This window comes from Aulonocara sp. 'chitande type north' Nkhata Bay, linkage group LG9 (genome assembly GCF_057382095.1).
Source record: "Aulonocara sp. 'chitande type north' Nkhata Bay isolate Kocher_YH1m ecotype deep benthic linkage group LG9, A_spYH_male_GT1.1, whole genome shotgun sequence".
NCBI classification, from domain to species: domain Eukaryota; kingdom Metazoa; phylum Chordata; class Actinopteri; order Cichliformes; family Cichlidae; genus Aulonocara; species Aulonocara sp. 'chitande type north' Nkhata Bay.
In genome coordinates, this window is record NC_141352.1 from 34,121,388 (window position 1) to 34,146,192 (window position 24,805).

At 42.5% G+C, this 24,805-nt stretch overlaps 2 protein-coding genes and 2 non-coding genes across 6 annotated transcripts; 1 reads left to right on the top strand and 3 right to left on the bottom strand.

Moving 5' to 3' along the window:
- Positions 1 to 1,345: 1,345 nt before the first annotated feature.
- trnas-cga (transfer RNA serine (anticodon CGA)) lies at positions 1,346 to 1,427 on the bottom strand. Its single transcript has one exon. It is a non-coding gene; the product is annotated as a tRNA-Ser (tRNA).
- Positions 1,428 to 2,002: 575 nt separating this feature from the next.
- On the bottom strand, positions 2,003 to 2,074 carry trnag-ucc (transfer RNA glycine (anticodon UCC)). The gene has a single exon. It is a non-coding gene; the product is annotated as a tRNA-Gly (tRNA).
- Positions 2,075 to 2,965: 891 nt separating this feature from the next.
- On the top strand, positions 2,966 to 4,375 carry LOC147322701 (transcription factor 7-like). Its single transcript, XM_086307197.1, has 3 exons — positions 2,966 to 3,194; positions 3,330 to 3,437; positions 3,575 to 4,375. Exons 1-3 carry the CDS (start codon positions 3,105 to 3,107, stop codon positions 3,707 to 3,709), a joined length of 333 nt encoding a protein of 110 aa, XP_086163323.1. The 5' UTR covers positions 2,966 to 3,104; the 3' UTR covers positions 3,710 to 4,375.
- A 343-nt stretch (positions 4,376 to 4,718) lies between these two features.
- On the bottom strand, positions 4,719 to 23,368 carry LOC147322702 (leukocyte elastase inhibitor-like). 3 transcript variants are annotated; one of them, XM_086307223.1, is made up of 11 exons: positions 23,265 to 23,368; positions 23,121 to 23,147; positions 22,233 to 22,414; positions 9,728 to 9,913; positions 9,094 to 9,234; positions 8,162 to 8,279; positions 6,130 to 6,272; positions 5,672 to 5,749; positions 5,437 to 5,526; positions 5,185 to 5,365; positions 4,719 to 5,057 (listed from the first exon to the last, which is right to left on the bottom strand). In XM_086307223.1, exons 3-11 carry the CDS (start codon positions 22,407 to 22,409, stop codon positions 4,831 to 4,833), a joined length of 1,341 nt encoding a protein of 446 aa, XP_086163349.1. In that variant the 5' UTR covers positions 22,410 to 22,414; positions 23,121 to 23,147; positions 23,265 to 23,368; the 3' UTR covers positions 4,719 to 4,830. The 3 variants fall into 3 exon arrangements, with proteins under 3 accessions (XP_086163349.1, XP_086163350.1, XP_086163348.1); XM_086307224.1 differs by lacking the exon at positions 23,121 to 23,147 and having other exon boundaries at positions 23,216 to 23,270; XM_086307222.1 differs by lacking the exon at positions 23,265 to 23,368 and having other exon boundaries at positions 23,121 to 23,261.
- Positions 23,369 to 24,805: the final 1,437 nt, after the last annotated feature.

Sequence of the window (24,805 nt, forward strand, 5' to 3'; positions counted from 1 at the left end):
GCAACTGGAAGTGAGGACATGGCAGCAGAAACTTGAGCTACCATTTCATGATCTGAATCTGATGTGGAATGGGAAGAAACGGGCAGGGGCAGGCGAGAGAGACAGTCAGCTCTATAGTTCTGAGAACCTGGGCGGTAAATAACATCATAGTCAAAACACAGGAGGCGGGCAGACCAGCGGGCGATGCGCATGCCAACCCTATTAAACCCTTTGGTGCTCAGCAGCGTTGTCAGAGCTTGGTGGTCTGTCCGCAGAGTGAAACGTCGGCCCCACAAATACGTTCTCCATTTCTCTGCAGCCCACACACAAGCATAAGCTTCTTTTTCAATAGTTGAGTACTTTTGATCTGTTGCAGGCAGTGTGCGGGAAGCAAACGCCACAGGTTTTTCTGTGCCATCAGGTTGCACTTGAGCAAATACAGCACCAAGCCCATAGTCACTTGCATCAGTAGAGATCACAACACGCAAGGCAGGGTCAAACAGTGCCAGTGCAGGACTATTCACCAGGAGTTTTTTTACTTCTTCAAAGCTCGCTTGTGCACCTGAAGTCCATGTGAAAGTGTTCTTGTCGTTAGCACAGCCACACATAGGGGCTACAACAGTTGCAAAGTTTGGCAAAACTTGGAGTACCATGACACCAAGTCCAAGAAGGATCTCAAACTGAGGGAACTGAGGAGGATTAAAGGGGCAGCACAGCAGCGTTTTGGAAAATAGTGTAAAGGCTTTTCAGGAAGCTTTTAGGACGCTGTGAAAATACTGAATTTGAATAGTGGAGGCTAGAAGTAGTGAATGTATCCTTCCTCTCTATCATTAGATGGAGAGAGTGTACAAAGGCCGGCATAGTGGGTCTGTGGCCACTCTTGCTTGCACTTTTGCGTGTCCGTCAGCCAGCTGTGGAGAAGAGCAAAGTTTTTACATGCAAAGAGCTGAAGTGAAAAGCAGTGTTCCAAACAATGAAATGTGTCCACTCTTTGTGCTTTTCATGCAGTAATGTTTGATGTTTGAAGCTATTTCTGCTGTTGTCCCATTCCCGGTGAAATCCGCTGTCCCTCCAATCCCAATCCTCTTGCAAAGCAATCAGCATTTGTCAGACGCATCAGTCATTGGCGGTACTCAGACAGGATCCTGGATGACTACACGTCTGGGGTGGCTAAGAGAGCAATTGAAGGATGCCATGTTTACTGAATATGTGCCTAATTTTGTCAGGACATAGCTGGGTCCATTGCTTCTGCGTGCTCTATTTTCACAAGCAAAGGCCTGGCTCTTTCTCCTGGCACCTTCTCAGGTGATCTCCATGCCGTGGCTTCTTCTCAAATCAACGTCTGGACTGCCGCAAAACAGCTGACCGTTGTCGACAGGATTCGAACCTGTGCGGGGAGACCCCAATGGATTTCGAGTCCATCGCCTTGACCGCTCGGCCACAACAACCACATTTGGTTTTGGAGCTACATACTTGAAAGACATACGTCTTCCAAGTCCTACGCCACACGTCTTTCAAGTAGGATGTGCACAACAACGGCCACGCTGGATTGTAAATGCGGTAGCTGCATGACTTTGGTGAGAAAGCTTGTGGTTTTGCAGTTCCGTGAGATCGGTGCAGCACAGCTGCGGTTGAAGCTAGCTGGCTGACATTAGCTTGCTTGTTTGCATGAACAGTAACACACACAGCTGATGATTTTGCCACCGCAAAGAGCTGATCAGTACATGGTTAGTAAAATGTTATCTTCATTCCAAACATTCAGCACAATATTTAAAGTGGGACTGGGTGTCTTTATGAAGAAGTAGCGTGTCCAATCACAGTGTCATGTAAGAAGGTATATGTATGAAGTGATGAGAACTCAAAGCCTGTGTGAACAGCGTCTTTCCACAGCAAACGGTAGCAGCGAGGCCGATGAAGAATGCACCTGGCCTGACATTGTAAGCCTTTGCAGAAAGAGCGGAGAACGTTTTTACTGTAAAACAGTACGCAGCCCACATGCTTGAACAGCACTGCGAGAAGCAACTGCGATGGCCGGGAATCGAACCCGGGTCAACTGCTTGGAAGGCAGCTATGCTCGCCACTATACCACCATCGCTGTGAAAAACTGCAACATCACTGAGTCATTGTCCGGCTTATGAAGCTTTCAGGACAATTAACAAGGTGGGCATTGTGATTACTCGCTTGTCAGGTTCTAAACTGGTCAAAAGGTAGATCACTAAAAAGACTAGTGCTCTCATGCAACTGCACATTTAATCTCATCAGCTAAGCTTCTTTGCTACTCAAGTGTGGCCTCTCACGCATTTAAACTCTTGTGTGATTTTTAGCACCTTGAGAGTCGCAATGGTCACGCGAGTTCTTCAGGTCACAGCAGACAAGGTGCGAATAGGTGTGAATCTGTCTTGGGACGAATCTGGGACGAGGACGTCTTTGGCTCCTCTCTCAAGTTATTGGACTTTGGCAAAAAGGTTTCACGCTTAATTAAAAAATGAGAGCAAGTGTCTGTGTCCCGAATACAAAGTGGGAGCTGGTTCCACAGAGAGGGGCCTGAAAAGTGATGGCTCTGCCTTCCATTGTACTTTTAAATCCCCTCGGAAGACAGCAGTCTGAGAGCAAAGCACTCTGTTGGGATGATATGGCACTGTGAGATCTTGTAGACAAAATTGGGGGTGATTATTCAAGACCTTGTGTGTGTGAGGGCAAGTATTTGGATTTTTATTTGGGATTTAATTGGGAGCCAATGAAGAGAGAAGTCCATATGGGGGAAATCTACTCTCTCCTTCCAGTCCCTGACTGTGCTCTGGATGCAGCGTTTTGGAAAATAGTGTAAAGGCTTTTCAGGAAGCTTTTAGGACACTGTGAAAATACTCAATTTGAATAGTGGAGGCTAGAAGTAGTGAATGTATCCTTCCTCTCTATCATTAGATGGAGAGAGTGTACAAAGGCCGGCATAGTGGGTGTACCAGAGCAGGGCTGTGTGTAAAGCACAGCCAGGCAGCTGAACACTGTATTGTTCTCTATTTTGTCCTCTTTGAGCGCGAGACAAGCCACCACAGCTGGCAACACCTGTCAGTGAACACATTCAGGATGAAGATGGGCCATACGTCACGAAGCTGCCAAATGCCTTCATGCTCTATCTCAAAGAGCAGAGGCCAAAGGTCATTGCTGAACTCAACATCCCTGGAAGTGCAGCCGTAAATGCAGTGGTGGGACAGAGAGTAAGTGTGTAACTCTGCATACATTTATGCATCTGTTAATGTTGTCTGCTCATGTTTTTGCATGTGTCCCAGCTGTCCTGTAGTTATGTGTAGTAGCAGTGCTCACAGTGTGTTCTTATGATCTTCTGTCCACAGTGGAAGTCGCTTTCAAACGACCAGAAAGCCAGATATTTCAAGCAGGCTGAAACAGAAAGACAGAATCATGCCAAAGAGCATCCAGCCTGGTCGACCAAAGAAAACTATGTATGTCCAAAGTGCCAACATGCAGTTCCTACATGTGTGCATCACTGCACTGAATGATGAAACAGTCACTGCACAGAGTTTGTATCAGCTAATGAAAACTCTGTGTTTGTTTTCCTCATTGGACTCCCCTGTTGCAGCCCTTCAGTTCCAGACAGAGGAAGCCTTTGTCGCAGACAGTGAGGAAGAACTGCTGTCAGTGCTGGAAGAGCTCGACCCCCTCCCCATCACTGCGCAGTCTCAGCAGCCCTCACCCACCCCTGCCTCTCCTGTAGATGCCTCTCAAACTGCATCAGTTCAACCCCGAGTTGAATTATTTCAAGACCGAGATGAGCCCATCTGTTTTGCTGAAATCCAAGAAGACATGTGGTCAGTGCTTGACTACCTCCCCGTCTCTCAGCAGTCTAATGTGCTCTCCTCTCCTCATTCACACAACTACTCGACTCCTAAACAAAATCTCATCTGTCCTGCTGATTCCCCTCCATCCAAACTGGCGTCCTCCCCTGTTGCATTCACTGAATTGCCGTCAACAACCCCCATCTTTTGCCAACTAATGAAAAACAATAATTTCACTATAGACGATTGGACCGATTTCAATTGAATTAAACTGTTACTCCTGTTATTTCAACATCTGTCTTTGTGTAAATAAATGAAAAAACAAACAAAAGATGCTTCTGTCATAAGTTACAGCAGGATGAAACAACCTTCATGTAGTTCTTGTTTTTAACACTGCAAACCTTCTTTAGTTCTTTTGTTTCCTTTCATATTCAGCACACATCTGTCAGTGTCCACTAACTGTCAGGGAAAAGCCAGATAAAAACACTGTGGGGTCTTTTGGGACACGTGCTCGTTGGGTTTACTCATAGATATCAGAAATGATCTGTTCTGTATTCAAAGGATACACGAAGGACGTTTGTATTAAATGCAATATAGCGACTGATCATATGCTGCTTTCTTTGGGGGCTTTTCACCAACATGTTACACAAATCCAGTTTCTAACTGAAAAGAAAATCCTTCACCATTTTCTAATCAAATTCCCTGGTTTCCCATGTCAGAGATGTCATGGCTGAAAGGATCATCGCATATTGAGCTCAAAGCTAAACTCTTGTGTAGGGCCTCTTTCCATGTTGCACCATTCATTTTAAAAGTCCTGGTAACAAGAGACAGAGGTGACTTGATGTATTACAGTTACTTCCCAATTTACAGAAATGATGTGACTTCTGACATTTTCCTAGCAGGAAATGTGCTACTGTGGGACACTGAAAGAATAAACAGCAAGGCACGTTTTGTTTTAATAACTTTTCTTTACTTCATTTGTATGAACTAGGTTTACCTTACAAAATCTTATACTGTATATAATGTTTTATGTTTAATTCATGTCAATGTCAGCTCGTGTTTACTCGGGTGAGCAGTACCGGCCCACAAAGAGAATGCTCTTGGTGGGTTTATGTCGGATGAAGAAGATGAAGGGATGGTCGGCAACAAACTCAGCGGGAATCGTTATAGAGCGGACTTCCATGTCAACCCCAGTGGCAGCAGCAGCCTCAGTTCCTTCTTCATTTACATCCACGAAAGCCTTGTGGACAACTTTGGACACTATCAGGTCATTTGCTGGAGACATTCCTAGTAGATGAAGAGCCCAGAAATCAGTTGTGTTTTATTCTTTAACAGATGATGTTTTGCAGTTTTTGTGCTCTCAATATAACTGTATAATTGATTCAGTGTGTCTCATTGGTGCAATATTTCTCACCAGAGAAGTCTCTCTTGTAGATGTCAAAAGCGTTCTCCATTCCCATGTTGGTCAGGATTTTCTCCAAGTCATACTTCTCCTCCATCTTAAATCGAGGGAGCTTGACATCAACCTCGTTGGGGCTCATCATGTCTGGGCGAGTCCAGTCCACAAAGTTCTGATAGGTCAGCTCCTTCTCCAGCTGTGTGGATACAGTGTCACTAGCTTGTCTGATTGAAACTGGACATTAAAGTACTGGTAAGTGCATCTTACCTTTTCCAAGCCTGTGGTATCATCTTCTATGTCATTAGGCAGGAATATGAGCATGCTGAGGTCATTTCCTTTATACGGCATCTCAAGAATCTGTCCAGAAACATTGTTTTTATTTATTACTCCATCAAAGATGATCTGACTTCCTAATCTAGAAATTTAGGCTGATATTTGTAAAAGACAAGTTTTAGATCATGCTGGTGAAATCCTGTAATAAGCTGAAAGTGATGGATGTTACCTTGCAGTTGGCCTCAGGAATGGTCGCAAAAGGAAATTTACTTTTCTGCTGCATCATCTTCACCGGCTTAGTGTCGTTCTGAAAAATAGGGGAGACAAGAGAAATGTTTTTTGTGTTTAGTCTCAAAATGATCTCAAAAAGTTCTGTCATGGTTTTATTCCAGCCATTGAGTGGATTTGGATGTAGAGCACACGTCACAACACAATTTGTTCTTGTTAGCCGAAGTTTGTGATGTGCTGTTGTTTGAGATTTATTTGAGAACTTATTGGATATTACATGAATAATAAACTGCATTGCATAACTGCATAAAGTTGGAAAGTGATCGTCCTAAAAGCACGATTTTATCCCCTCAGAGCTCCAGGCTTTATGTTCTCATTCAGCAAAGTCCACAGCTCGTTTGTAGTATGACAGATCAAAGTATAACTGCACCATCCTATGCTGCCTTTCTGCACTGTTACCTTGTTCAGTCGAAACTGCGCATCAGCAGTCTTCTCCTCCTTAAACTGCGTGTTCCAGCTGCCCTTGAAGTAAATGGCATTCACGAGAACCAGCTTCGTCAGGCTACCCACTGCATCCTGGCTTAGCAAGTCCTTGATTTTATCTGGTAAAAAGAATTTATGAAAACTATTAACTATTACCAAAGATGCACTAGTTACTGTACAACATCTTCAGCTATAAAATCAGAAAACAGGGCAACAGCAAGATGGTTTTTATTTTAAAAAAGGGGGAAAAAGCTTTATGATCAGTATAACAGGGAACAAAAAACAAAAATTCAAGCGTAGGCTTGAAGCCACTGAGGTGGTTGTTAGCGGGGGTGACGCGATGCTTCTGGTATGCATGAATTAATTAAACAGTCCAATAACTCCAGCAGTACTTATCTTGTCCTTTTTGGTCTTTGTTCCAAACATTTTAAGATAAAAGCGCAGCGGTCACAAACGTTTTGCCTTCTTATGATTAACAACACACCTGACGCTGATTACGTGCGTCCACCTTAAATACCTTACATAAACCTACCATACAGGAACTTAAAAAGGTGGAATCCTCAGTGGTGCTTGGTGCCACACCCTCAGGGACTTTAATGTTATATAAAAACACTGACAGCTCAATATCTGCCTCAGTCACTCTCCCTGATCCAGCTGAGTCACCAATAGGAAAAATCTGCTTTTCACAGGAACTTGGTAACAGCAATAAGAGAATACGTAGTTTATTCCAAGAAGATATCGTCTCTCTCCCATATATAACATCTTATTGGAACTGATATGTTCCAGATATCAAGTGGAAGACAGTCTGGATGGTCCCCCATAAATATTTGATTGTAAATAAGGTGAAAGAAGTCTCATTTAAAATTCTACATAAATGTTATCCAGCCAGTCACTACATGGTCAAATGTAAAAGGGACATAAATACTAATTGTACTTTCTGTGGGGATCATCCAGAAACTGTGACGCATCTTTTTTGGTACTGTTCTTTTACACAGAGATTCTGGAAGGAATTTAGCAGGTTTGTTATTGTCCATATTTTAAGGGAGTTTTCTTTACGATGGGAAAATGTTTTATTCTGTTTGTTTAAGTTCCCCAAGAAGTATGAGAAATTTTTTTTATGATGAATTTGTTCATACTTTTAGCTACATTTTTTATCCATAAATGTAAGTTTACTAACAAAACACCATATTTCTGTCATTATTTTAAGGATGTGGAAATGTACATACAATCAATATCAGACTCCACCAACACAAAGGCTCTCAAAACAATACATGTATGTGTATTCTTATAATTGTTACCTTTTTCTTTTACTCTTGGCTTTTTGTGTTCATGTTCTGTTGTTTTGTATACTTCATCTGTTCGTATGTTGTATACTCATTGTTTGTTAAATAAAGTTTAAAAAAAAGAAACTTAAAAAGGTTACCTCTAGCGGCAACATAAGGTATCAACCCAAAAATGGCTCCTACAAAAATAATGTCTTCTTTCAACTGGGATTAAGATGTCTCATTTCCAGCAGGTGGCACCACAGTCCTATAACCCTCATAGAAAGTCCTTGTATCCTATTATTATAGATGGTAGATTTATAAATGGCCTGTATTTGTATCGCGCTTTTATAAAAACAATGAATGAATTTCCTGCTGCACTTAAGATAATATAAAGATATAGAATCAATAGCAGCCAATCCTAAATGGGCCTGAAAAATAAAAATATGTTAAAGACACAAGTGATCAAAGTAGAAGTACCCATCACATAATATAATAAGAATAGAAGAATTGGCCTGCTATTTACAGCAACATACTGCTGTGATGGTTTTATTAATAGCATGAAACCAAACAGTAAAACCCAGAGATAATGCTGCTTAATACTGAATAGAAATTAGACTGGAAGAACTGGAAACAGAAAATAATGTGGACGGTGGACAATCCGGTAATAATGTCTCAACTGAACACAACACAACTGATCCCCAAGGATTTACAGTGGAGATCATTTAAAGTTACATTATGCTTACCTTGTGTCTGCTTCTCCACCCAGCTGTTGATGTGGACCCTGGCCTCCTCTGCATTTCCTTTGAAGTCCACAGACTCGAGCTCAGCGTTGTAATGCTTTTTGGTGCCTTTTAAAAATTCCTGGAATTGTGGAAATAAGTCACTCGAAACAGATTCAACAAACTACGGAGACTTCAATCAAGTTCAGTCACTGTGTTAAAACATTTTCAGTCCTTTGGATGCAGTTGAAGCTTGAACTAACCAGTCAGCCTTTGTCTAATAAAAGATTAAAGCAAATAGCTTGTTGGATGCCAATTTAAGTAGCCAGCATAGAAAAATACACAGATTGTGGGTAAGCTGGTTTGTAACGTTTCGGTTCAGATGGCAGCAGTTTTTGCTGACAAATGTACATTTTAGTATTTCTAAGTATTAATAAATTAGTGTTTTACTTCTTTATATATTTCTTTATACTATTTGCAAATGTTTTAAAAGTTTAATCTGCTGTGATGACTGGAACACAAAGGAGAGAAATGGTGCCTTGTCTCTTGTTATGAACTGTAAATAAATAAAACTGTAAAATGATTATATTTCATTTTAGTTTTATCTGTTTAGTTCTATTTTTTCAGTTTTACTGTTTTTGTGTTATTTAGTTTTAATGCAAATGTTTCTATTTTATTGCTGTGTTTTATGAAGACTTGTCTGTTTTTTATCATAGAACATATTCTTGTGAAATGTTTCCAGTAAATACAGTGAACTTGTACTACCACTACTACTGACTAGATGTAGCCAACTTCATGGTATTAAATTAGCATTACTGTCCTAAACTTTGTGTAAGTGAAAATCCAGGGAGCAGGGAGAAACGTGCACAGCTTTGGCCTCATGACTTATAACAGGGCTCACTGCACAGGTTAGTCATTTATTGTAAGTCTAAGTAACAACAGGTTTCCTCTCACACCTCGAGAAACGTGTAGGACCGATCCCCGTAAAGTCTGTTGGCAAGACTGAGGGAGTATGGAGCATCAGCCTTGTTCAGATCAGTTAGTAGTTTGGCAAACTTGGCGTGGACATCGTCCTCGTCGGTCTGGGGTTTCAGACACTGTGAACAGCCAGAGAAGACTTACGTGTTATAAAGCCACGATGAACAAAAGACAGATGAAAGACAGCTAATATGGCTAACATAACTCTGCATTGGCCTTTTTGAATGTATCAATGTTAGTTTATTTTCATTTGGTAATAGCTTTCTCATCACTAACATCCACTGAATGATTGGATTCAAAGTCTTAAGGAACTGAAGAGCTCAGTAGTAATCTGTATTTACAAGGCCTCCTGCATCTTTTGGAAAGAATACAGAAAAAGCACAAACAGACGCAACAAACGCTCAAATATGTTAAACATTTAGAACATGTATGATGTTACGCTTTTGTTGACACTGAACTTTTCACCTGCTGCATAAATCTGCTTTCTACTAATTCTGTTTTAAGGTGTTAGCTATGTGTTGGATATATGTGGTGGGAAGTTTGGTGTGAGATACTCTGGAGCTAAAACCTTGAATTTCCCTGTCAGATCACAGTTATTCGCTTTGTTACCACCTTGCGCAGGTAGCCCGGCAGTCTGGTTTGCTGCTGAATCTGCGTCTGCATCTGCGTCCGCGTCTGCATCCGTGTCTGCATCAGGGTCTGCATTGGCGTCTGTAGCGACGACGACGTTTCTGACTGTGTTTGTGTCGGTTTCTCTTCTGCCGGCTTTAGTTTTTCAACCTCAGTAAAGCCGAGGACCTGTGAGGGAGGAATCACTGTTGACATTTTCATAGTTTGTTTGTGTGTGAATATGTGAATGCATGCATGCATTACACATGTTATTTGGATATAAATATGTTTGAGCAGACATTCTGTGGTGACCTGCTTCCCTTTTGGAAATAAAAAAATAAATCCACATGACAAAAAGTCTCAAATTTAAGGTTAAAGAAATATGGAGGGTTATGGACACATTTCACCTCTCCTCTATGTTATATATGGCAATGAAAGTATTCGGCAGCCTAGAAGCCATGCATGTACATATTCTGCACCAAACCAAAAACTCTCAGGTAGAAATACATTATTATATTCATACAGTATTGTACTGGACGTTGACACATACTTAACAAGCCATGTGATCACAGACTTGGCCATTGAAGAATATCCCATTTCTTGTCTTGAGAAACTCTCTGGTTTATTTTGCAACAGTTTTTAGTTTATTTCCATTTGAACTGTGAAGCTTTGTCTAAATGGTTTAGCTGAATCACCATAATAGCTTATTATTGTAATATTGGGTTTCTGGGCTTTATTCTGTGGTAAAATATTAACGACTACTGTTATTAAAGCCACAAATTTTCCCCTTGCTTTGGCAAAGATCATCTGCTTTTATTTGCACTTTCAATATCTACTTATATTCCACATATAATACTGATAGGAGCAAAACCAGCCTTTGTACACAAATCATGATCTGTTTGCCAGATATGTAGTGAAATGACATGATTGATGTAATCATTCTGTAATCCATACTCCTGTATAACCATCAGCAGTTTTGTTTGTTTGTTTGTTTTGTTTTGTTTGTTTTTTTTGGGGGGGGGGGCTTTGTTTCTTTTGTCGGTTGCACGGACCAATACTGTAACAGTTTACCAGTGTACAGTTTGGTTTGTATCATATCTATCTTATAGACTCCAATTTGTACATGTAAATGGAGAGTCCTCTTCACACACTGAGGTTAATTATGGAGTTCCACAGGGTTCAGTGCTAGGACCAATTCTGTTTACATTATACATGCTTCCCTCAGGCAGCATCATTAGAAGACATAGCATAAATTTTCACTGCTATGCAGATGACACCCAGCTCTATCTATCCATGAAGCCAGGTAGCACACACCAATTAGTTAAACTGCAGGAATGTCTTAAAGACATAAAGACCTGGATGGCCGCTAACTTTCTGCTTCTTAATTCAGATCAAACTGAGGTTATTGTACTCGGCCCTGAAAATCTTAGAAATATGGTATCTAACCAGATTCTTACTCTGGATGGTGTTACCTTGGCCTCCAGTAACGCTGTGAGGAACCTTGCAGTCGTATAGTACCATATCACCCTATTAGAGCACTTCGCTCTCGCTCTGCAGGCCTACTTGTTGTTCCTAGAGTATTTAAAAGTAGAATAGGAGGGAGAGCCTTCAGTTTTAATGCCCCTCTTCTGTGGAACCAGCTTCCAGTTTGGATTCGGGAGACAGAAACTATCTCTACTTTCAAAATTAGGCTTAAAACTTTCCTTTTTGCTAAAGCATATAGTTAGGGCTGGAGCAGGTGACCCTGAATCCTCCCTTAGTTATGCTGCAATAGACATAGGCTGCCGGGGATTCCCATGATGCATTGAGTTTTTCCTTTCCAGTCACCTTTCTCACTCACTATGTATTAATAGACCTCTCTGCATTGAATCATATCTGTTATTAACCTCTGTCTCTCTTCCACAGCATGTCTTTATCCTGTCTTCCTTCTCTCACCCCAACCAGTCGCAGCAGATGGCCCCGCCCCTCCCTGAGCCTGGTTCTGCCGGAGGTTTCTTCCTGTTAAAAGGGAGTTTTTCCTTCCCACTGTCGCCAAAGTGCTTGCTCATAGGGGGTCATATGATTGTTGGGTTTTTCTCTGTATCTATGAAGCACCTTGAGGCGACTTTTGTTGTGATTTGGCGCTATATAAATAAAATTGAATTGAATTGAATTACAGTTCACTTCTTCAGTAAATAGCAGCACTGTGCAGTAGAAATATATCATTATGAGTAAAACCTCTGCCTTTAAATGTTACTAAGGAGTACAAGGCTGTAAAAATATATATTGTTTCTCTATGTGGAACATTATATATTATTGTCACAGTTGGGTGGAAGCTGACTGTGTGGAGTGAGGAGGAGAATCCAAATGCAGACACGCAAAAACAAAACTTGATTCTAACAGAAAAAGCGCCATTTATTATGGCTGATTAAGCAGTACAAAAATAAAAAGGCGAAATCAATTCAAAGCTAAACAATAACCTGAACCGGGGAAAACTAGAAAGAAAACACAAAATATCCTAAACATAAAAAAATGTGACGTGGAGAAAATAAACATGAAAAACCTTTAAAAGTGGATGAGGCATGAAAGCGCACAGATTGGCTGTATCCCAATTCAGGGTCTGCAGCCTTAAAGGCCGCATTTTAAGGCCGATTACGTCACCGCGACGCGACGAAGGCTGTCCCAATTCGAAGGCTGCTCGAAATGCGGCCCTCAAATGCGTCCGTCATTTCCCTGAATTTTAAGGACGTGGCGGTGTAGACTTCGTGGCCCAACATATCCCAGAATGCATAGCGCGGCGGTGGGTATGGATAATTTTGCCGAAAAAAACGGCGGATGAGGGGCGGCCGAAGAGTAGACTTTAAGTACTGAATATTATGTCACTTATTTATGTGCAGATGTTTAATAATGAAGAACATTAAAACATTACTGTTGGCCACATGTCGGCAAAGTTATGTAACATTAGTGACGTTTGTACTAACTTGGTTTTAAAGCCTTTACTTTAAAATATACGCCGTTCAATAGCTGAGCTTAATCTTACAGAGAATGATCAAAGCTCTTGTAGAAACAAACGAACAAATGAACAAAAGATTTTCTCCTTCATTTCTGTCAAACAAAGTTGTATGACACGTTTCCAGCTGTTAGTATCATGGTTGCTAGGCAACCTGGGCAGCGCAACGGCGGCTAGACCGTCCCATTTCACAAGCCTCGCACTTCCGGCCTTAGCGGTCTTTAAGTATGCGGCCCTTGAGGATCGTTGAGGCTGCGTACTTTAAGGCTGCAGACCTTGAATTGGGATACAGCCATTAAGTGCACACAGGAGGTGATCAGGGGAAGCGGAAACACACGGGGAAACAGCTGATTAGAATGAATATAATGATGCCACACGGGAAGTGAAACTAAACACAATGAACATGGGACACCCGATCTCTTCAAAATAAAACAGGAAACATAACAGGATGGAGATATGACACGAACTTGACAACACAGGACATGCAGACAAGAAACACGACAAGTTAAGACACGCAGACTCAACATGACAAACCTAGGAGGGAGACTTAAACAGAGAGGGTGATGAAACAAAGAGATCTAAGAAACACTGAACTAAAACAGCAACCTAGGCAAAATAGAATGAGCTTAATTCATTAAGATAAGTAAACTTGTCGAAATGGTTGAAACTCATTTACCTTATAATGCCGAGTTGTTTATTCAGTACAATATATTTTATTAGTTCATCAAATTTGTGCAATGCTAGGTCTAAATCTGACAAGTGGGATGGAACTACAGATAATATTAAAATATTCAAACAAGAATGTTGAGCTTAAAAATGGGACGTAGTGGGACTTCCGGTTTATGTGACTATGGCGTAGGTCGCACCGAGCGTAGCTCCTGCAGAGTCTAGTTATTATCTAGCATTTCCAGGCACATTTTGACGGGTTTTTTCTTTTTGTTTAGTTCCGAGACAAGACTGTTTTTGCTTTTTGTGTTTACAATGTCGCGTAAGGTTAATAAGAGCGCAAGCACCTCTCAGCCAAACTTGCGGCCTGCTGCTAACACTGCATCCCCGCCTCGTGGTAAAACTTCGCCACTGCCTGGGTCACCCGACACGCCGCTCGTCGATACGGAAAAATTCACGAAGGCTGAACTCCTCTCTGAACTTAGTGAAGAAATTTCAGCACTGTTTAAAAAGGAACTGACGACAGCGTTTGCGGAGAATCTCACGTCTATCAGGTCCGACATACAGCAACTAAAAACGGACCTTTCCTCAGATATAATTACCATGCGGCAGGAATTCGCTGGCCTCAGAAGCACAGTTACGGAGATGGAACAGTCTCTCTCCACATGCACGGATGATATTGTCCACCTCCAAGCCAAAGTGGATGCGATGTCAAAGGAGTTGGCCAAATTGGAGAATAAATGCGAGGATTTGGAGTCCAGGTCTCGCCGCAATAATATACGCATTGTTGGTGTGCCAGAGGAGAACGTCCTGTCCGCTACAGATGTGTCCGTGCTGTTGATGGAGGCATTTCAGCTTGGGAAGGAGCCGCTTGTAGACAGAGCCCACCGAACTTTGGCCCCCAAACCTAACACCGGTGAACGCCCCCGTGCTATGGTTGTGAAGCTGCACTATTACGCTGACTGTGCTAGGATTCTCCAGAAGGCCAGGGAGCTGCAGAGGGTGCAGATAAATAATATGACCATTTCTGTGTTCCCCGACCACACCGCTAAGACAGCGCGGGCCCGTGCGGCTTTCAATGAGGTCCGTCGCCAGCTTCGCGGCATCCAGGGAGTCCGATTTGGGATCCTCTATCCGGCAAGACTACGGATCACTTATCAAGGAATGCAGCGCGACTTCGTCTCGCCAGATGAGGCCAAGGAATATATTAAGACAATAACCACGCGATAAAAAATATAGCGGGACAATGTTTGTTTGTTTGAAATAGCGCATGATCCAAATCCAAACATCATTGTGGTAAGCTAAGTTTGTTACTCTGCCAAACACTTGTTTTGTTTTACCTGTCTAATAGTAAAGTATAATTGGGTTATTTTTATTTTATTTGTGCCTTTTAATCTATTGAGAAATGACTCTGTTGGAGCTTTGGTTTGACACGGTTCGTTTCGTAGTCGGGAGCGTTTTTGTTCAGATTGCTCCGGGTGGGAGCGTGCACTGCCGTCTCATCGTTTGGGGATGGGGGCTTTTGCTGTGCAGGGGGGAGGCGGGAGGGTGCATTTGACGTGTTATTATTATTTTTATTCTGAAGCTGTACTTCTGTTGTTGTGGGTTTGCGTTGTGTGTTTGTGTGAGTGTGTTTTTCCCACTTGTTCTTTCTTTGGGGGTGAAGAAATAAGTATTTTCTCTTTTATCTTTCTGCAATGACCAGTACTTCAGGTCAGTCCTTAGGCAATAGTGGTATTAGATTTTTAACTTGGAATGTCAAAGGTACAATTAAAACCCAGGAGGGCATGGAGCTACCTGCCAGGGAGCAGCAGGTAAGCGCATAGTCCCTCCTGATAGCCCTTAATGTCTAAGTGTATTTAAAATTGAGAGGTGGGCAACGACGCCAGGGGTGAGGTGTACACCCTGATGGTAATTTGGACTCCGTGATTGTGCCCACCCCCAAGATCCTATATGTATGTGTAATGAGAGTGTGAATAATGTGAATGTCTAAGTTGTGGGATAAAATTGAGGCAGAGGCAGCCAGAAGGGGACGGGGGGACGGGGGGGGGGGGGGGGGGGGGGGTAGCCTCCTCTGCACCCTGGTGACATACCCCTACTCCAAGGCCCTGCATGTGTGGGTGGTTGTGGTGGAGCTGGAAGAGGGAGGCAGCTGGAGATGGGGAGGGAAGGAAGGGAGGGGCAGGTAACCCCTCCCTGGGGCCAGCTCCCCCGCTGACCCCAGTAGGCACTCCCATACTCCGCGACCCGCCAGGGAAAGGGGGCCCAGGCCCATCCAGACCGAGGCCCAGTGCAGCAGCGCCCCCCGGCCCCACAGAGCCCGGGACAGTCCACCCAACCCCACCACAGAGAAAACTGCACCCACCCCACCATCCACTCATCTTCCAGACTACATAAGACAGTAAACGCCCAGGCTGAGATCTTCCTCCACCTCTCCTGTATCTCCCCCTCCTGCAGAGAGAGTTCCTGAAGAGAGGAGAGCTCCTGCAAGATGTGACCATCTCCCCCACCAGTTGAAGATTGCACCTTAGAACACACATGCATCAACACTACAATGAGCGGGTGGAGGGAGGTTTGGAGTCTTCTCCCACCCCCGTTCTCTGCGGCCTGCTGGAGCGGGAGGGCTAAGAGGAGTTGGCCGTCCGACTGCGGTCTGGGGTGTGGGACCTCCCTGCTGCTACGGAGTCGGGGTGGTCTGCCTCTCCCCACCGCAGGGAAAAGGGTAACACCACCTGGGTCTGGGTGCAGTTCCCCCCTCCAGGGGCAAGGGTACCTAGACCCGGTTTGTAGAGTATGCTTGGGGAGTGTGATCGTGTGTACAGCGTCTCTTTATGTCTGTCTCCACGTTGGTTGAGTGTGGAGTAAGTGCACATGAGAGCATGAGGGTGGGAATGGATGTTTGTGTCTGTGTGTGCCTGTATGTCTGTGTCTATATGTCAGGTTGGGTATCAGACGCCACCTCTTTGGGGACATCTCAGGCCCTCCAAGGTTTGGAGGCCTATCTCCACCCACCACCACTTCCCCTGCCGGTGGCGGACTCCCTCAGGTGTCGGTGCGTTGGTGGTTCTTTGTGTCTGGGGGTGGGCGTCCGGGTACACACCGGCTCACTCCTTGGCGGCCGCTTATCGGGGCCTGGAGCCTGGGGCTCGCTCGGGCCCCTTCGGAGGTGGGGTGACCCCGGCCTCTCGGCCTGGGGCTCGGTCACTCAGGCACAGCTGGGGGCCGGCGGAGCTCACGGGCGCGTCACTGCAACTCCCCCTGGCTTCTGCTCCGCGGCTGCTGAGTGAACCCTCATCTGGGACTCTCCTCAGCTCTTACTGGAACAGTGGCGCGGCTGCCCCTCTGTTGGTCTTCCTTGGTCTCTTGTGTTCTGGGGGCCTCTGGATGTCTGGAGTTTTGATCTCCTCCATATCCGCTTCACACCCTGGAGGACGGGGCTGTGGCCCCCCCACACTCCCTAGCAGATCGTTACATGGAGAAACCTTCAGAATACAAGCGCGCTGATCCACACAGGTATGCACACGGGTGTTCACTGCTCGTAGACCCAAATTACACCTTTCTTGGCCGCTACTTCGAAGCACATCTGTCCTGCGTGCTGCACAACAACATTGAATATTTAGTATTTACTGCTGTTTACACTTAGCTAGATTAATGCGATGGTGTTGTGTTTAGTATGTTGCTTTGTTTTTTTTTTGCTTGTTTTCTATTTTTCTCTCAACAGGTGATCCAGGAGATTTTTTTTTTTCTCCCCCCCTTTCTCACTGTCCCTCTCCCCTTCTGTTTTCCCTTTCCTTCCTCTTTCTTTCTCCCTTTCCTATCCCTCACTCATGTCTGTCCCGTCTGTAACATCTGAAAATAAAATATAATAAATAATAAAAACAAAGATCGACCAAATGGACCAATACGGCAATGCCACGATGATCCATTTGGCAAACTAAATCCATTGGGTATCCTTGTTGGTCTTCAGACAACAATTCTGATGGCTAAAGAACCAAATGGGACAGGCAAAAAAAAAAAAAAAAGAAAAAAAAGAGGAATGTCAAAGGTATGAATAGCCCAATTAAACGATCTAAAATATTCTCGCCTCTTAAACGTTTAAAGAGTGATGTAATGTTTTTGCAAGAGACCCATTTGCGAAATCGGGATCATCGTAGGCTCAGGTGCCCATGGGTGGGTCATACTTTCCATTCAATGTTTAATTCAAAAGCCAGGGGGGTGGCGATCTTAATAAACAGAAGGGTACAGTTTACAGCCTCTGAGATTAAAGCTGACAAAAACGGGGGATATTTGGTTGTTGTAGGCACCATGTACAATGTACCCGTCCTCTTAGTCAATGTGTATGCGCCAAATTTTGATAATCCAGGTTTTACAGATGATGCTATTTTTGAGTAGTCTCCCTTCCCTTGATACTCATCTTTTGATATTGGGTGGTGACTTAAACTGTGTTATTGATCCTGCCTTAGATCGCTCGAATCCTCGGACCCTGACCCAATCCTCTATGTCCAAGTCTATTTCGGAGTTTATGTCTCAGAATGGTTTTGTAGATCCCTGGAGGTTTTCTAACCCTACCACCAGAGCGTACTCTTTCTTTTCTCAGGTACATCAGTCCTTTTCGCGGATTGATTATTTTTTTGTGGACGGTTCCCTTATTCCAAAAGTACTGTCATCTACGTATCATCCTATTGTCATTTCCGATCACGCACCACTTAGCGTTGACATCAAGCTCATAGCCCAGTCCTCTTTTTCCTCACCCTGGAGATTTAACTCTTTGTTGCTTTCGGATGAGGGGTTTGTTACCATTATCAAATCTGCAATTGATGAATTTATGGTGTTTAACGACAGCGATACTGTTACGAGGTCATTGCTTTGGGAATCTCTCAAGGCATATGTGCGCGGGCAAATAATTTCTTTCTCTGCCCATTCCACTAAAAGCCACAAAGCCAAACTTCAAACTTTGACTACACGAATTTGTGACATAGATAGACAGGTTGTTGACAGTCCCACTCCTGATTTGCATAAAAGACGACTTGACTTGCAGACCGAATTTGATTTACTTTCTACGGCAGATGCTGAACGTCTTTTACTTCGTGCGCGTGCGACTTATTATGAACATGGTGATAAGCCCAGAAGGCTTTTGGCCCATCAGTTAAAACGTCAGGCCTCTTCTCGATTAATTTCTCAAATTAAAGATGCGGCAGGCAACTTGGTCTCTGATTCAAAGGAAGTAAATGAGGTGTTTAAGACGTATTATTCCTCCCTATATGAATCTGAATCTGCTGCTGACGCCTCTGAGATGGATTCTTTTTTTAACGGTCTTATAATGCCCACTGTCGATCCTGTTATAGCTGAACAATTAGATGCCCCTTTTAGGTTGGATGAAATTGTGCATGCAATCAAGACCATGCACAATAGTAAGGCACCAGGACCTGACGCGTTTTCAGTTGAATTTTTAAAAACATTTATAGACAAGTTAGCCCCACTACTTCTTTCAGTGTATAATGAATCTTTTGAACGTGGTCTATTGCCCCCTACATTGTCTCAAGCACTAATTACTGTTCTCTTAAAGAAGGGTAAGGATCCTACGTCTTGCACCTCGTATAGGCCTATTTCACTGCTGAATGTTGATGTTAAAGTCTTGGCTAAAATTTTAGCAATTCGCCTTGAAAAGGTTCTTCCTACTATTATTTCAGATGAACAGAATGGCTTTATTAAAGGCCGCCAGCTGTTCTTTAATGTCCGCACGCTTTTGAATGTCATTCTTTCCCAACACTCGACCACTAATTCAGAAGTAGTTATCTCACTTGATGCTGAGAAAGCTTTCGATCGTGTGGAGTGGAGCTTTCTCTTTGCGGTCTTACAAAGATTTGGTTTCAAGGACAGATTCATTTCATGGATTCGACTGTTGTACAAGGCACCCCAAGCCAGTGTATAGACAAATGGTGTTTCCTCTGGCTACTTCTCATTGTCACGCGGCACGAGATAGGGTTGCCCCCTGTCCCACCTACTTTTTGCTATTGTAATTGAACCCCTATCTATAGCTTTGAAGGCTCTTCCTCATTTTCGTGGTATTTCCCGGTCAGGCCTTGACGTAAAATTGTCTTTGTATGCAGATGACCTGCTTCTATATGTTTCTGCTCCCTTATCTAGCATACCATCGATTGTGTCTCTATTAAACAAGTTCGGCTCTCTGTCAGGTTACAAAATAAATCTTCTTAAAAGTGAATGTTTCCCCATAAATTCTTTAAGTCTTACACTTAAACAATCTGACATTCCTTTTAGACTTAGCCCTGCCGGCTTTAAATATTTGGGAGTTAACGTGACTCGTACTTTGTCTTCTCTATACTCTTCCAATTTCTCCCCTTTAATGACTCAAATTCAATCAGATTTTCAGAGATGGAATTCACTACCTTTGTCACTAATTGGTCAGATCAATGCTGTAAAGATGAACATTTTGCCTCGATTGTTATTTCTGTTTCAGAATATTCCTATATTTTTACCTAAAGCTTTTTTCAAAAAGTTAGACCAGCTAGTTACATCGTTTTTGTGGGGAGGGAAACATCCCAGGGTGAGGAAATCATTATTGCAGAGACTGATGTTTGATGGTGGTCTTGCCTTGCCTAACTTTTTATTTTACTATTGGTCCTCTCATATTCACAAATTGACCCATTAGCTTCAATCTCAAGAACTGCTGTGGTGTAAACTGGAACGCCTGTTGTGCACTTCCTCATCCTTAGAAGCTTTATTGTTCTCTCCACTACCACTTAAGCCTTCTCATTTCACCCAAAATCCCGTGGTACAGTCTAGTCTAAGGGTCTGGTCACAACTCAGGAGTCATTTTAAGTACATCTCTGCGTCAGTACAGATGCCCATCACGCAGAACCATCTGTTTACTCCTGGCCTCATTGATGGTACCTATGTACAGTGGAAGCATCATGGTATTAATACCTTTAAGGATCTCTATAAAGATGGCACTTTCTTAACTTTTTTAGACCTGTGTTCAGAAACAAATCTTCCGGCTACCAATCTATTCCGTTATTTTCAGGCACGGCATTGCACTTCTGCTCTCTTCCCCTCCTACCCTCTTCTTCCTAATGTCCAACCATGGGAGGAATTCTTATCCCTTAAACCCAATAAGAATTCAATTATATCTTTAATATATGAACAACTTATGGATTTAAATGTCCATTCAGTTGCTAAAATTAGGGGGGCTTGGGAGCGGGAGTTAGGAGTAATTTTTTCGGATCAGCAATGGGAGAAAGCAGTATCCAATGTCCGTTATAGTATGTCCTGTGCCAGGTTACAACTTATCCAGTTCAAGGTGTTGTACAGGGTTTACTATTCAAAGTCTCGTCTGTCTGAGATTTACCCACAAGTGATGGATCAGTGTGAGAGATGTCATGCCACCCCATGTGACCTAGGCCATATGTTCTTTCTGTGCCCAAGACTCCATGGCTTCTGGAGTCAGTATTCAGTTATTCTTTCCAAGGCTCTTGGGACCCAAATCTGCATGGACCCTTTTCTAGCTGTTTTTGGGCTTCCAGTCAACACTGGTCTAACCGACCCTACACATTTCAAAATTTTAGCCTTTACATCACTTTTGGCTAGACGTTGCATCTTACTCCTTTGGAAATCTTCAAAGCCACCTTCAGTTTCTTTTTGGTTTAGAGATGTGATGTCATTTCTTAAATTGCAAAAGATAGGCCTTGTGGCGAAGGGCAAATACAGAGAATTTTATCGTATCTGGGGCCCCTTCGTAGACTATTGCAAGTCATTAAATGCTCTACCTGCTGATTAATATCATATCTCTTCCCCCCCCCCCCCCCCTTTTTTTTTTTGTGTTTGTTTTGGGGTTTGTTGTTTGTGTTTGTTTTGGGTTACTTATTAGGTTTTGTTTTGTTTGTTTATTTAAGTGTGTGTGTGTGTGTGTGTGTGTGTGTGTGTGTGTGTGTGTGTGTGTGTGTGTGTGTGTGTGTGTGTGTGTGTGTGTGTGTGTTATCGTATCTGTTCATGTAAGAAAAACTAAAAAAATATGTGAGGGGAACAGATTGTATTGTCATTGTAAACCACTGTACACTTGTCTCTCAATAAAAATATGAAAAAGAAAAATGGGACGTAGTGTAAAGCAGGGCAGGGTAAAGGCTGATCATTTTTGTCATTTACACAGTAAAAAACATAAAGGTTGAAAATGTATTATAGTTTAACAACTTTGGTTGAGAAGTTAACAATTATATTTTATGTTTGTCAATTTTTTTGTCCATATCAACTTGTGTTTAAGTCGCAAACACTAACAGGGGAAAAAAAAGCCTGCCTGGGCTTGTTCTTGTCTAATTCCAGTAGCTAATCGGGAACTTGTCCTGACTGAAATTCAAAGTCTCCTGTTTGATGTCATGCTTCACAGTGCAGTGGAATTCATTATTCCTTTCCTGAACCTCAGCCAACACAAGCATTCCCTACCTGTTTTGCTGACACTGGGAAACCAAGTGAGTAATGAATGCCTGCACAGACACTTTCTCCTGTCACACCCCACTCTGCCTGCTGGGTTAAAAAAAATTCCACTAGAAACCCTCCTCAAACCTTCCCATTATCCCCATTATAAAAATGTATTAAAATATATTTGTGATCTCCTATTATTATCTCCTTTCAATACAAAATAACCTGCTTTTACTCTCCTTTAAATCCTTCATACATCACTGTACTGTGCACTCAGTTACCCGAACACCTGAAACCACACCTTCCTCTTTTTATCTTGATGAGACAGATTCACACACACTTCCCATAATATTTGAAAGCAGACGCTCTGATCCCAATGGGTGCCACAACATGTATGTATTTCACAACATGTGCATATTCTACCTCTGACATCTGTGTGGCTGTGCTGCCCCTCGCCCCCAGCATCAGCATGGCGAGGGCTGCAGAGACGCTGAGACCAGAGTAGAAGATGTTTCCAGTGCTGTCCTCCTCACTCAACGTTTTGAGCATAGCCAGAGAGAAGGCAGTGCTAGCTTTGGATACAGGGACTGATGATGCCATTGTATCTAAAAATAAATAAATAAATAAATATTAAACTGATGTCATATATCAACGTGTTGATACAGGTTGCCACTTTTTTCTGCCACTATTTTTTATATAGTAATAAACAATCAAGCTTTTAATAAAGTTCAAAGACTTACAGCAAATGTATGCACAGCATTTAAAGAACAGACACTTCTTTATAAATTCTGCATTTCTTCCTGGTATCCTGAATTTTAGCTTCTGGGCAAAATCCTGCCTGATTGTGATCTGTTTAAGGAATGTCCTCAAAAACCAACAATCCAGGAGCAATTTGGTGGCAATCTGTGTGTTTTCCAGTGTGATGACGCAAAAGGCAAAGTGATAACAATGCAGCTTGGAGATAATCAAATTAATATTTTGGATCCAGGAAACTCTTTAGATCTTAGTCTGATCTATAATCTATGATCAATCCTTAAAAGTGCAGTGATGAGGCAGGGATGGGTCCTCCTCAGTCAGGATATAGCCCAGACGCTTGTGCCAGGAAGAATTTCAGAAGATAAGAAGGGTCACATTTGATTTGTTTACCAATAAAAGAAACTTATGAAATGTTTATGATTCTCCATCAGAAACATGTAGAGAATAAGCTGAATAAAAAGGGAACATGTATGAAACACAAAATTTGCACCATTCCCAAAGTTTTTGTCAATGACTTTGGACAAAACTTATTTTCCTCATGATCTCTTCACTTACCTTTAAATCTCTGTTGATCCCGATAAACTGTATCAGAAGGTATGAAAGAAGAGCTGTTAGTCGCGTAAAGTCTGACCGTTACCTTTCTCTGTTACCTTTCTTATCCTCACGCTCCAGTAACAATGATTGACATCCTCTACTTACTGACATAAAATCTTCCTCTGACTCAAGGAATGATCCAGACTGTTTCAGTTAAATGACGCAGTTTTTAAGCCTTCTCTGACACACCCAGGCTCATGTAGGTGGCTTCAGCTTGAGAAATGATTAAGAGCTCACACCCATTAGTGAAACATGCACCCACCCTGATGGGTGCACATCTAGTGCCAATGGGTGTGTCTTGGACCCGTTTCCTCAAGTTACCCTGAAAAGAAAAAACTCATACAGAAAAGGGATGAATGGATAAATGGATGCTAAGAAGAAGACAAAGTGCAAGTAATAGTTGATAGTTTATTTAATAATCTTCAGAAGCAGCTCCATACAAATTGTTCTTTGTTTACGATGTTTATATGTGAGGTGTGTTTGAGATGCTGTGCAAATGAGTCACATTTTCCACATGCAGGAGTCTGTCTGGTGGGTAGGTGCGTGATGACCAATCATACAAAGAGATCATTACTAAAGAAGACATTGAAAGGGAAGCTCTTTAAAATTTTCCTCGTTTAAATTCATCACAGAATGACTGATCCAAAAAAAAAGAAGAAGAAAGACTGGAAGCGCTCCAGTAGGTGCCATTTGAAAGGACTCTTTTGTCCATTTACACTGAAAATATTTGGATAATGTTTGATATATTCTAAACCATATTTGCACACATTTTTTTTCTCCCTCTACTACATGATGACAAAAATGACAAAGTGCAAAATGTCTTTGCGGTTATTCACCACAGTACTCTGATTTATTTCAGAATTCAAAAACATCCTTACCCATAACCAACCACACTGATTTGCATAACATAATCTGTTATGGTGCAAGCTTTAGAAAAATAAGTTTGTGTGTGTGTGTGTGTGTGTGTGTGTGTGTGTGTGTGTGTGGCGTGTGTGTGATTTTGCTACATGATAAGTCAAAGTGGACTTGGAGAGTTCATTCTCTGTGTCAACCTATGTGGCACGTTCAATGACATTGAAAAAACAGCCATGTGGTCATTCAGCTCGTTCCAGGAATCAGGTATTTCTATGGAATGATTCTTCACAGGTTTAAATTATTGACACACACACACACACACGGAGGGGGAGGGAGGGAGGGAGAGAGAATGCTTTCAGAAATATAAATGATTGTTTATTGGTCCAAAATGTATTCTGCAGCAGGACAATGACCCTAACATACAGCCAAAGCCATTAAGAACTATCCTCAGTGTAAAGAAGAAGAACAAGTACTGGTCTGGCCCCCACAGAGCCCTGATCTCAACATCATCAAGTGTGTCTGGGATTACATGAAGAGACAGAGGGATGTGAGGAAGCCTACATCTACGGAAGATCTGTGGTTAGTTCTGCAGGACGTTTGGAACAACCTACCAGCCGAGTTCCTTCAAAAGATGTGTGCAAGTGTACCTAGAAGAACTGATACTGTTTCGAAGGCAAAGGTTGGTCACACCAAATATTGAGCTGATTTAGATTTCTCGTTTGTTCATTCACTGCATTTTGTTGATTGATGAAAATAAATGATTAACACAAAGCATTCCTTGTTTACAGCAT

Bases quoted from the DNA above. Each gene is read 5' to 3' on its own strand.
- LOC147322701 (XM_086307197.1), top strand. From the start codon at position 3,105: ATGCTCTATCTCAAAGAGCAGAGGCCAAAGGTCATTGCTGAACTCAAC. The intron at 3,195-3,329 runs GTAAGTGTGTAA...TTCTGTCCACAG, and splicing joins ATGCAGTGGTGGGACAGAGA to TGGAAGTCGCTTTCAAACGA. The intron at 3,438-3,574 runs GTATGTCCAAAG...CCCCTGTTGCAG, and splicing joins GGTCGACCAAAGAAAACTAT to CCCTTCAGTTCCAGACAGAG.
- LOC147322702 (XM_086307224.1), bottom strand. From the start codon at position 23,270: ATGTCAGTAAGTAGAGGATGTCAATCATTGTTACTGGAGCGTGAGGAT. The intron at 8,280-9,093 runs GTGTGAGAGGAA...CCACAATTCCAG, and splicing joins GGTCCTACACGTTTCTCGAG to GAATTTTTAAAAGGCACCAA. The intron at 6,273-8,161 runs GTAAGCATAATG...TCTTTTTACCAG, and splicing joins GGTGGAGAAGCAGACACAAG to ATAAAATCAAGGACTTGCTA.